An 11,773-nucleotide genomic window follows, 5' to 3' on the forward strand; every position below is an offset into this window, starting at 1 on the left:
TTCAACTGTCTAACTATCACGGTTCATGAGATACAGCCTGGTGATAGACGGACAGACACAGACGGACAGACAGCGGAGTCACGTTTTACTTTTGGGTACGGGTACGGAACCCTAAAAATGATTAACGTAAGAGCCAAGGGCCACTTCTTACACAATATTTTTAGCTGCACTCATTTGGATTATTAACGAAACATTGACTAAGATTTTTTCTAATGTTTAATTCTGGTTGGTTTGCCAGAATGCTCGAGTTCATTATTCGCTCCATAAAATATTAAAGAATGGACGGTGTTGATTTATGTTCTCTGCAGTAAAAGCGCTGAAAAATGACTTTATGAAGGAACTTAAACACACTTTTGAGCCTCGTATTCCTTAAATGAATAAATAACATTATTTTTATCAGAATAAAATATGAACATTTTTTAGTACAATTTAAACCATCTAAAGAACCAAACATTAGAGTTACTTTATGCTAGTTTATTTCTAGTTTTGTCATATCCGTCTGTCTGTATGTCACAGCCATTTTCAGTGAGGCAAAAATGAATGAGCCCTGGAGAGAAAGTGCCTTAAAACCTTAAGTTTTTTTTATACTACGTCTGCTGTTTTCACTTAAAGGAGCAAATATTATTTGACTAAAAAATAAAACTGTATTTTGCTATTTTATTACACTTGTCGATGCAGTTAATGTTAAGATTTCTCCAAGAAACATTAGGTCTTACACTCGTCTGTAACACAACATTCTATGGATAATAGAATCGAAAAATTTGTACTTAAAAATTAGACAAGCGAATTGTAAAAAAATCTTTGAATGCAGTTTTGATTGTTTTTAAAAATAAAACAATTTTCTTTAAATAAAATGAGCTAACTTAAGGTTTTAAGATACTTTTCCTCCAGGACCCATTATTTTTTTCCACCCTGTATATATTTTTAACAGAAAAAAAATATGACTATGTATCTAGAATAAGTAGAGTGGAGTCATCATGTGATGGTGTGTGTACCTATATAGTTCGCGTCATCCACGATGACGCGCAGATTTTTCAAATTTAACCTTTATTAACATATCATTACGAGTCAGGCACACGTCATCGTCAATGACACGATCTATATTTTCCTACATTATTACAGGACCTACATCTGCGTTACTTGTGGACAAAGATTTTCAAAGGCCAATCTTCCCTTGCCTATTGGCCACCATTATGTCCGACGGCCTTGATAAATGTCAACAAAATGGCGACTGCAACACCCAAGCGGCAGCTTGACGCTAACGCCTGCATTTAATCATGCTTTAAATCTAGTTTGATTAATGGTTACAACAGCCCTTGCTGTGGGTTATCATAAATCAATTTATACCCTGTATGAATTTATAGTCTTAACAACAGCGGTGAGCGGCCCGAATCGAAATTTAAGATACGTTAAATATTTCCTATTTTATATTATTTATTATTATATATTATATATATCGTTGTCTAAGTAGGTACCCTCAACACAAGCCTTATTGAGCTTACTGTGGGACTTGGTCAGTTAATGTCCTATATATAATTATAATATAAAAAGTATAAAAATACAACAGTCAATACCTAGGTAAACATTACATTATAATAATCTTAAAATAAATAATTACTACAATACAATAAAGATGTATAGTCTCTATGGTTAAAAATACATTAAATCTGGAGACGTAATAGGTCCCCAATGTCAGAGTACTAATACGAATAAGATTCGGACGTGTAAAGTCTCTCCAAGTGTCAAAATAAAATTTATACTAAATAAATAAATCGCGTCTGGACTGTTAAGCTTGGAGTCTCATAAACAGCTACAGAATACATAACTAGTATTACAGAGTCAAGTATATTATATAATATTACAGAGACGTATAGCCTCTATGGTTAATACATTAAATTTGGAGATGTATAAGGTCCCCACGGTCTGCGAAAAATAATAATACACAATAATAATAACATTTATAAGATTTGGAGGTATAAAAGCTCTCCAAGTGTCAAAGAATAAAAAAATAAAAAATTGTATGAAATACATGTTTCAAAATTCAAAGAACTCAACCATTTATGCCACTTGGAAGAGCTACTCGTTATTCTACGTCACATGCAGTCGTTGTACTCGGTTGGATAATGCATAAACTTATAACTAATGCCGTATTTAAGTATCGACTTATCAAATATAGTAATACCTACTTATAAATTCGTACTAGATTATTCATAGCCTTAATTCGTCGAAAATTATATCAATTTATAGCATTAGACTTAGTTTTAGTTAATGTTCTACTTAGTTATTCAATCTGCCTATATAAGTATGAGTACCTAAGTAATTCAATTTTAGGTGAATTCTAGAGAGTCAAGAGATGAATAGAGAGTCAATTATTTATCTAAAATGAATAAATTTACAACTTGTGTTGATACATATAGAAAATTACGTTTGTACGGAAAAATTACACTGTAATCTTTTATTAAAATAAAAATAGAAAATATATCGATATAGAAGTACATAATATTATTTATCTTTTCCAGTGTGGCTACCACCAGTTCGGCACTGACAGACGATATCAAGAACGTAACTTCTTTCTATGCATCTCGCTCGTACTCGCATATAGGTTACATAAGTGCGAGCGAGATGTATAAAAAGTAAATTACTTTCTCCACAGCGTATAAGGCTGTTTACACACTGTCAGTAACTTATGATACGGGTACAGGTTATAAACTATCTTTCTCCAAAATGTTATCTAAGTAAATCCATTTCGACGTTTTTGCTTCATGGATAAACAAACATCCCAATTTACTAAATTTACCAAAAATACGAGCAAAAAAAAAATTTTTTTAGGAATACTTTTCTTACACGTGTTTAAAGTTAATCACAATTTTATACAAGTTTGACGTCTAAAATAACACTTGCACTGCGTGTGCTATCAAAATTGTTGCAAACTTGTCTTGGTCTGACTCCAAAAACAACTACAATCACTTAAAAAACGTATTATCTTCAAAATATCCCTTTGAAACACAAACACAAATGTTTGTTAAAATTATTAAAATTATCACTCTGCCTGGTAACATGCAGAGTAATGGCAGGTGGACCAAAATATTGACAGATCAGTGGCCGCTGCCGGATGAAAGAAGCGCCTGGCGTCCGTTGGCTCGTTGGGTGGATGGCATTCGAAAAATCGCGGGACACTTCTGGATGCGACTAGCCCAAGCCAGGGATACATGGCGTACACGAAGAGATAGACGCTTATGCTCAGCAGTGGGTGACTGGAGACAAAAACTATGATAATTAAAAATATGCCGCAGTAAAAAAATTGTAAACATATTTTGTGATCCAACCTGTAGCAGGATATATGTATGTATATATATATATTTGTATGCAGGAGTGCCAAGCTTTATATAATAGTTTTGCTGACTGTACCTGACGTCATTCGTTGAGTTCTATTCGCCAGGGACTCAGAAACAATAAGTGCCACCAACGACACTTTGCCCATATTTTCTTTTTGATTGAATACTGGTCAACAAGGGAGTTATATTAAATCACTGTCCAAAGTTTTTATGGCGGTCAAGCGAGATGTTACCAATTCCTTTTTTCACGCCGTATCTCTCCTATAGGAAATAATGAACTTTATTCTCTGAGGCATTAAGTACTTTTCAGAATGACGCGGTTAATTAAAATGCGATATTATGAAAGAAAATGTGTAGGCGTATTTTTTCTATTTACGGTTGATCTGTTTTGCTTTTTGTTGAGAGTTGTGAGAGAAAACGTTTTGGAAGGAATGATTGATGTATTAAAAAAACTGGCCAAGTGCAAGCCGGACCACGCACCGTGTAGGGTTTTGTATTTTTAAATACAATACAAAAGCTACCTAAAAAGTTTACAAACAAAAGAGCGTATTTTTTGCATCTCTCTCTTGCCTACGAGCCCCGATGCATATGTTTTTGTCTAGTCACACAATTTTTTGATGTTTTCCCGCTTGTACAAAAATAATGTGTTAATTTCATAAAATCACTAGTGTTTAATGCTGTCACGATCCTCACGATCCTCAGCTTTGAGGGACCGACTGAAGACTAATCCTAAGACTAATGTAGTTCTTTTTTAATTTATTTTTATTAGGAGTATTACAGATATAAAAAGAGCTAGGGAAAAGAGTCTCTTAATGTATTGAAAATGAGCCGGGGTTTGAACCCGCGACCTTCGGATTGCAAGTCGTACGCTCTTACCGCTAGGTCACCAGCGCCTTTTTAGCGATTATTATACGACCAAAATAAACTAGATTAAACTTTATTATTATAGTTCCCATTACTAAGTCATTTGATTTTCATGTGTAAAATTTATTATAATAAACATTTTTTGTTATTGAGGATGGCATGGCAGTTTTTCCACGATAACACAAAAACTGTGAAATCGATCTTTTATTTTAATAAGGTTCTTGAAAAACAAATGCTTTCGATGTATGGAATGAGTCTCAATGTAGTTTTTGGTGATTTCACTATGTTAAAACATAATTTTTAATACAAATTAACAGGGAGATTCTGTGTGTAATTAATGGCTATGAGTAAGCCTATGGACTGGTTTCTAGACTTGCAATTTTAGATACGGGACCCTAAAACGCCCCGAGATCTGAAAATAAATACATTTCAACACATTTCTGAGACCTACATATATTTTTATGTTTTTATTCTAGCAATCAACCGTAAAACTGAACTATAGGGGAATCCGGCAAAATATAGGTCCCTAGGATAAGTCGTTACCTCTTGAATATGACTCTTTCTCGTCAAATATGATTTCTTTGCTCGTCTGTCATCTTGATTATCTTCCTGACTTTGCAAGTGTTCAATAGCGAGAGAGTGGACTGTAATTCGAAAAAGGGGGCGATAGGGAATGAAATTTAGGGGCCGGTTGAGCAAGAAAGTTGTGAGATATTAAGATTAGAATATTAAATTAGAACTAAAATGTGAAATAGTGTAGGGCGAAGTTACCTTTCAGTCCGGGAGTTGTGGGGCTGAATCGTTGGTCGCCGTTGAAGACCGCTGGTGGTGATTCTGGCTGTCCTTGTCGCCAGCCAGAAGTAAGCTCAGAACCGTTACCTTGAGTCGTCCAACTTAGACCTCGGATTTTCCACTTCGCGGATGTGCCTGGTGTCCTTCGTCCACACAACACTGAGTCTAAATGCTAGAGACGTGATTGGCAGTAGTGCTTTCAATAAGTTGCGAAAATTAGCGAGAACGACGAAATACGATGTTAACTAGTGGTAGGTTGATGACACACTGACTCTGACGTGTCTATGACAGAGCAATATTCAAATTCCAACTGTGAGCTGGTGTTGCCATAGTAAATACGAGAAAATCTTATAGAATACAAGGCCAAAGCTGGACATTCCGCCCACCAAAATGCATTTGTATTTTGACTAAGCGAAAAGAACAATAAAAGTGAAACAAGTGCGATAATATTAAAGCTAAACGAAGAATGGACAACACAAATGTAGCGCATTGAAGCGACTACGCAGGTAGTGGACACAGCTTGACCACAGGCCGTTTGTACAACCCTGTGGCAGTGCGCACAGTAACCACACGACAGATCCCGTCAGATCCGGGGTGTGTGTCGATAATGCGACCCAGGGGCCACTTCATTGGGCTCGTCTGCTCGTTCACAACGAGCACAAGTGTGCCAACTTGGACGTTAGGCTGTCTGTCGTGCCACTTCATCCGCTGCTGGAGAGTATGCATATACTCCTTCGACCATTTGTTCCAGAAGTCCTGGTGCATCTTCTGAAGCAACTTCCAGCGTTGGAGAGGGCTAACCCGAACGTCTGAGAAGTCTTCCTCAGGTACGACCGATAGGGGTTCCGTGGTGAGGAAATGACCCGGTGTCAAGGCCGACAGGTCGTTGGGGTCGGTGCTGAGAGGAGTTAGTGGCCTTAAGTTGAGTAAAGCCTCGACTTGGGCTAAGATCGTCGAGAATTCCTCGTATGTCAACCTTTGGTTCCCGACGACACGCGACAAGTGTGTTTTAACAGCTTTAATTCCAGCTTCAGCGAGTCCTGAAAAATGTGGGCTACCCGGCGGGTTGAATTCGAAGTGAATTGTATGGTGTGCGGCAGCATCCTTCACTAGGCGTTGCAGGATGTTGTTCGCACCGACAAAATTTTTACCTTGGTCAGACACTAACCGGCTGCACCGACCACGGCGAGCGACGAAACGCCGAAGTGCGGCGAGAAAAGCATCCGAGGACAACTCGGTGACGAGCTCGGTATGAATGGCCTTTGTTGCGGTACAGACAAAGACGCAAATATAACCTTTGTACGTCTTGTTACCACGTCCGCGACCGAGAGCGATGTCGAAAGGCCCACCAAAGTCAACCGCTGCGCTCGAGAAAGCCTTCAGCTTGGATATTCGATACGATGGTAAGTCGCCCATGAATGGCGCAGGAGCACCCGGTGGCCGCACCCGAAAGCACTTCATGCACTTCGATACAACTGCATAAATAGCCCGTTTCGGACACATAATCCAGAAATGTTGCGCTAGCAAGTTATGAAGTGTTTGGATGCCTGGATGCATGAATGGCTTATGATAATCATCGATAAGAAGGAAGGTCAGCCGATTGTCGCGAGGTAGAAGCAAAGGATGCTTCACGTCGAAGTCGAGAGAAGCTCGCGACAGGCGACCGCCCACCCTCAAGAGACCCGCGTCATCCATGAATGGGGACAGTTTTCTGAACGCTTTTGGGAGAGAGTTCGAATGATTGTTCAAAATGATTTCGATTTCCTGAGCGAAGCTGCGCTGCTGCACGAAACGTACAAGAACCATGAGTGCCTGCCTTATTTCGAAAGATGTTAAAGGACCGTGTAACAACTTCCCGGACGTTTTTCGGTTCTTCGTGTTGTTCGCGAAGCGGCAACAATACGCTAAAACACGTTGAAGTGTTCTTAACGACGAAAACTTCTCCAGTAGGTTGTCGATTAATGCATTGTCATTGGACACTACGAGGACTGTAATCTTTTGCTCATCATGGAGAACGTCCTTATCTGGCATCAGCACTGACTTAGGCCAGCTCTCAGTAGGGTGCCTGAGCCAATCAGGCCCGCTCCACCAGCAAGTTTGGCTGACTAAATCTTGGGGAAGCAAACCACGCGATCCGCAGTCGGCTGGATTGTCAGTGGTTCTGACATGATGCCAAGAATCGGGAGGAATAACGTCTTGGATATGACTCACACGGTTGGCCACGAACGTTTTCCACCTGGACGGACACGACTTAATCCAGGTCAACGTCACACTTGAGTCCGACCATGCAAAGATTCTGTCTACCGAGTGGAAAGGCTTCAAAGCCTCCACGACCGAAGCCATCAAGTCAGACAGCAGAACCGCTGCGAGCAATTCGAGACGCGGCACCGACAATTTACGCAATGGCGCGACCTTGGACTTAGCACACACGAGCTGGACGTCGACGTCACCCTCCTCAGTTACTGTACGGCAGTAGATTACGGCACAGAAGCCACGTTCTGACGCGTCACAAAATCCGTGGAGATGTAGCACGTCGAATTTCCCGACTAAACGGCGTGGCACAGCTACAGCACTCAGCGACGAGAGTTGAGTTTTGAATTCCTGCCATTCCAGCCTGATGCTTTCCGGGACATCTCCATCCCAGGAAACGCCCGAAACCCAAAGCAATTGCATCAGATACTTGGCGAGAAATGTACAGGCGAGAGGAAACCTAATGGATCGAAGATTCTAGCTATCTCCGACAGAATGGTGCGCTTGGTGCACCGACCGTTAGGAGCAGCGGCGACACGAAACCGGAAAGAATCTGATTGAGGTTGCCATAGCAAGCCCAATATCTTTAGAGAAATGTCAGTCATTTCTTCGAAATGTTTAAAGTCTTCCGAGTACAGATCAGAAGACGGAAGACTCTCCAAGAACTCACTACTATTGGAGGTCCACTTCCTGAGGTGGAAACCCCCCGACGACAATATTTTCGTAAGGTCCACCTGAAGTAAACGCGCCTGCTCGACAGAATCCGCTCCGGTGACGACGTCGTCGACGTAGATGTCACGAGCGAGAACAGTTGAACCACTTGGGTATGCGGCTGCAGAATCACTGGCAAGTTGAGCCATTGTACGAAGAGCTTGGAATGGCGCAGCAGAAACCCCGTAGGTTACCGTTTTAAGACGGTAGTCGCGCACAGGACCGACAGCAGAAGGGCGCCACAAAATGCGCTGAAATTCAGCGTCTTCATCAGAGACCAGGATCTGCCTGTACATCTGTTTCACGTCACCTGTGAAGACGACGGCATGCCAGCGAAAACGTGTGAGCAGATCGAAAATGTTGGTCTGAAGCTTGGGCCCAGCGAGAAGAGTAGCGTTCAAAGACACCTCGTTGGCGTCCTTAGCGCTTGCGTCGAAAACCACGCGAAGAGGAGTGGTGACGGAATCGCGCAGAATTCCATGGTGAGGTATGTAATAGAAGTGGCCTTCACTTGTGGAAGGAGGTTCCACTTCTTCCAAGTGACCACGAGCCTCATAGTCATCCATAAATTCCACATACGCCCTTTTGAACTCGGGGTTGGAGTTCAACTTGCGTTCCAACGACGTGAACCGCTTGAGAGCAATTTCACGCGAATTGAGGAAGGTAGGTTTGTTCGCGGGATCGACAAATGGTAGTGGAACTACGAACCTGCCTTCTTCATTGCGATAGTATTTTTCAAGAAAATAGTCCTCGCAGCGTTGGTCCTCCTCAGATACGAAAGGTTTAGTCGGAGAACTAACGTTTTCTAATTCCCAAAATTTTTTTATAGAATCATCAAGCGACAAAATCTGCGAAGGACTCGACACGAAAAAACAATGATTTTTATTGTTACGATACGATACGAGAGCGCTTGTTGTGAGCTGACTCCCGTCACACTCACCCATAACGACCCATCCATAGATGGTTTTCAACAGAGTAGGCTGTCCTGGCTCCCCGCGCCGTATACCGGGCAACAACGACGAAACGAAGACCTGTGCGTTAAGTAACAGGTCCACCGGCGCCGGACGGGCGAAACCAGGATCAGCCAGCGATAAATTCCTGATGTGCGACCACCCCGACGAATCGACAGGTTGAGGAGGTTGGTCGGCACATACCGGCGACAAAACGAAAGCTTCGAGTTTAGTACTCAGTGAAGAGGGTTCATTTCCCATTGGCTTGACCTCACATGATAGTGCGCCAAATGTTTGATATGGCGAATTGCCAATGCCAAACACAGTGTGTTGTCCAGAAGTTTCAAACCCTAGCATTTCTGCACAGGATTTTGACATGAAATTGCATGCACTAGCACCATCCAGGAGCGCCCGCACTGGGCGGAAGACACCAGAACTGTCCCGAATTAACACCTGGGCAGTAGCGAAGAAGATTGTATTATCTCCCGCCATAGCAGCTAAAACTGTGTTATTACTACTACTACTCATGCCATTGCTAGACGGTGCAGTGGCAATCTCTGTGCCCGTGGGAGCTTCCACACTCTTTGTGAAATGCAATAAGTTGTGGTGCGAGCGATTACACACACTACAGCGAGAAGCTCGACAAGTTTTCACCCTATGTGCATTTGAGAAACATAAAATACACAAACCCTTCTCCTTAACAAAATTAAACCGGCCATCATTATTGAGATTTATAAACTTCTTACATTTATCGAGACTATGTTGACCCGAACAAAAAACACAACTTGGTGTTGATGTAGTCGAAACGACAAGGGCCGTTTTGTTTTTGGTTAACGGTTTAACATTCTGAACTTGAGGCCTAACACTAACACTGGAGTTTTCCAAAGCCCTGCTCCGCTTTTCAATAAAGTTTTTTAATTCCTCAAACTTTGGAACTTCAGTATTGGACGCGAGTTGTAACTCAAATGCTTCTCGGGTAGCGACATCTAACTTTGCCCAAAGCAAATAATATAACATAAAATTCTTGTCGGGGAGGTTAAATTTTGACAAAATAGTTAAATTCTCATTAAAAGTTCTAAAAACCCTTTCCAAATCTATTTTGGTTTTGACTGGCTCACAATTTAGCAGTTTTTCATAGTACATGACAGCAATTTGCCTCTTCCTATCATAATAGTTGGACAGTGTTTCATATGCACTGCTGTAATTGTCACCTGACAACGGAAAACTTTTTATCAAATCATGTGCGGAACCCTGAACGCTTGATAGAAGGTAGTGCAATTTCTCCACATTACTAATATTGCTCCGACTATGTATAAGGGAATCAAAAAGCTCCTTAAAAGACACCCAACTTTCCAGTTTCCCATCAAAAGGCGTAATCGATATTTTTGGAAGCTTAGCTAAATTATTCTCAAGCGTTAAAGATTTCACTTCAGGCTTATCACTTATTTCACTTCTAGCCATTTGTCTCAACCTACATTTTACGGATTTTAGCTTACTTTCAAATTCCTTGGTGACTTCATACTCCTCCACACGTTTTTCAGGTTTCAGTGGACGTAAAATCCGTAGTTGTGCTTTGTGAAAGTCCTTTTCTATATCCTTAATGTCTGATTCATCATACCCTTTCAAGTCGGAACCCTCAATATTTTCCAACCGAAAAATGGCGTAACCTCGCGCGACATGGAACATGTCTACTGTCGCGGGATCCGTGTCACTATCACCATGTACACTCATATTGTTTTAAGTGCAATTAAAAACACTAAAACGGCGAAAAACTCAAAACTTAATTGCAAAATTAATTCAATAACAACGAAGTACTACTGACTGACACTAGTGACATTGACAGTTGACGTTAACCCTTGACAACTATGAGAATGTTGCCAGCAATATTAACCACGACTGAACGAATGATTTACTAAAAGCACTACTACACGGCCACCAACTTTCTTGCTTACCCTCGACTTTTTTATAAGTGTACCCTAAATTTTGAATTAAACAAATGATATGACCAAACAAATTTGAATAAGCAACAAACAACGAGAAACGAAAAACCAAAGGTCATTTTTCAAATTATGCGGATCGAAGGCCAAAATGTTCAATAGCGAGAGAGTGGACTGTAATTCGAAAAAGGGGGGCGATAGGGAATGAAATTTAGGGGCCGGTTGAGCAAGAAAGTTGTGAGATATTAAGATTAGAATATTAAATTAGAACTAAAATGTGAAATAGTGTAGGGCGAAGTTACCTTTCAGTCCGGGAGTTGTGGGGCTGAATCGTTGGTCGCCGTTGAAGACCGCTGGTGGTGATTCTGGCTGTCCTTGTCGCCAGCTAGAAGTAAGCTCAGAACCGTTACCTTGAGTCGTCCAACTTAGACCTCGGATTTTCCACTTCGCGGATGTGCCTGGTGTCCTTCGTCCACACAACACTGAGTCTAAATGCTAGAGACGTGATTGGCAGTAGTGCTTTCAATAAGTTGCGAAAATTAGCGAGAACGACGAAATACGATGTTAACTAGTGGTAGGTTGATGACACACTGACTCTGACGTGTCTATGACAGAGCAATATTCAAATTCCAACTGTGAGCTGGTGTTGCCATAGTAAATACGAGAAAATCTTATAGAATACAAGGCCAAAGCTGGACAGCAAGAGAGAATCATTTTGCAAGGCATTTTGGAAGAGACAAAGGAAAAAATGCCTTCCCACATTGAGTCCACGATATATGATATTTCTTTGTAGGCTTTGTGATGTTAAATTACTATCTTTAGGTTTTAGAAGTAATAGTTACTATTTTTAAGCGACTTTCAATTAAAAGTTATGTCCAGCTGGAAGCAAGGATCCATCGCTCTTATCCAACTAAGGAATCGAAGCTTACCAGAA

The 11,773-nt window shown here is 41.0% G+C and overlaps 2 protein-coding genes across 2 annotated transcripts; both read right to left on the reverse strand.

Moving 5' to 3' along the window:
* Window positions 1-5,489: 5,489 nt before the first annotated feature.
* On the reverse strand, window positions 5,490-7,664 carry LOC133526611 (uncharacterized). The gene has a single exon (XM_061863303.1). The coding sequence runs from the start codon at window positions 7,662-7,664 to the stop codon at window positions 5,490-5,492; it is 2,175 nt and encodes a 724-aa protein (XP_061719287.1).
* On the reverse strand, window positions 7,664-10,633 carry LOC133526612 (uncharacterized). The gene is made up of 3 exons (XM_061863304.1): window positions 10,399-10,633; window positions 10,044-10,113; window positions 7,664-9,557 (listed from the first exon to the last, which is right to left on the reverse strand). Exons 1-3 carry the CDS (start codon window positions 10,631-10,633, stop codon window positions 7,664-7,666), a joined length of 2,199 nt encoding a protein of 732 aa, XP_061719288.1.
* Between the last annotated feature and the right edge of the window lie 1,140 nt (window positions 10,634-11,773).

This window comes from Cydia pomonella, chromosome 16 (assembly GCF_033807575.1).
Source record: "Cydia pomonella isolate Wapato2018A chromosome 16, ilCydPomo1, whole genome shotgun sequence".
Taxonomy (NCBI): domain Eukaryota; kingdom Metazoa; phylum Arthropoda; class Insecta; order Lepidoptera; family Tortricidae; genus Cydia; species Cydia pomonella.

Excerpts from the sequence above, each read along its gene's own strand:
- LOC133526611 (XM_061863303.1), bottom strand. The coding sequence starts at position 7,664 with ATGCAATTGCTTTGGGTTTCGGGCGTTTCCTGGGATGGAGATGTCCCG.
- LOC133526612 (XM_061863304.1), bottom strand. The coding sequence starts at position 10,633 with ATGAGTGTACATGGTGATAGTGACACGGATCCCGCGACAGTAGACATG. Across the intron at positions 10,114-10,398 it reads AGTCACCAAGGAATTTGAAA|GTGACAATTACAGCAGTGCA; the intron begins GTAAGCTAAAAT and ends TTCCGTTGTCAG. Across the intron at positions 9,558-10,043 it reads AAGAGGCAAATTGCTGTCAT|GGTGAAAACTTGTCGAGCTT; the intron begins GTACTATGAAAA and ends AAATGCACATAG.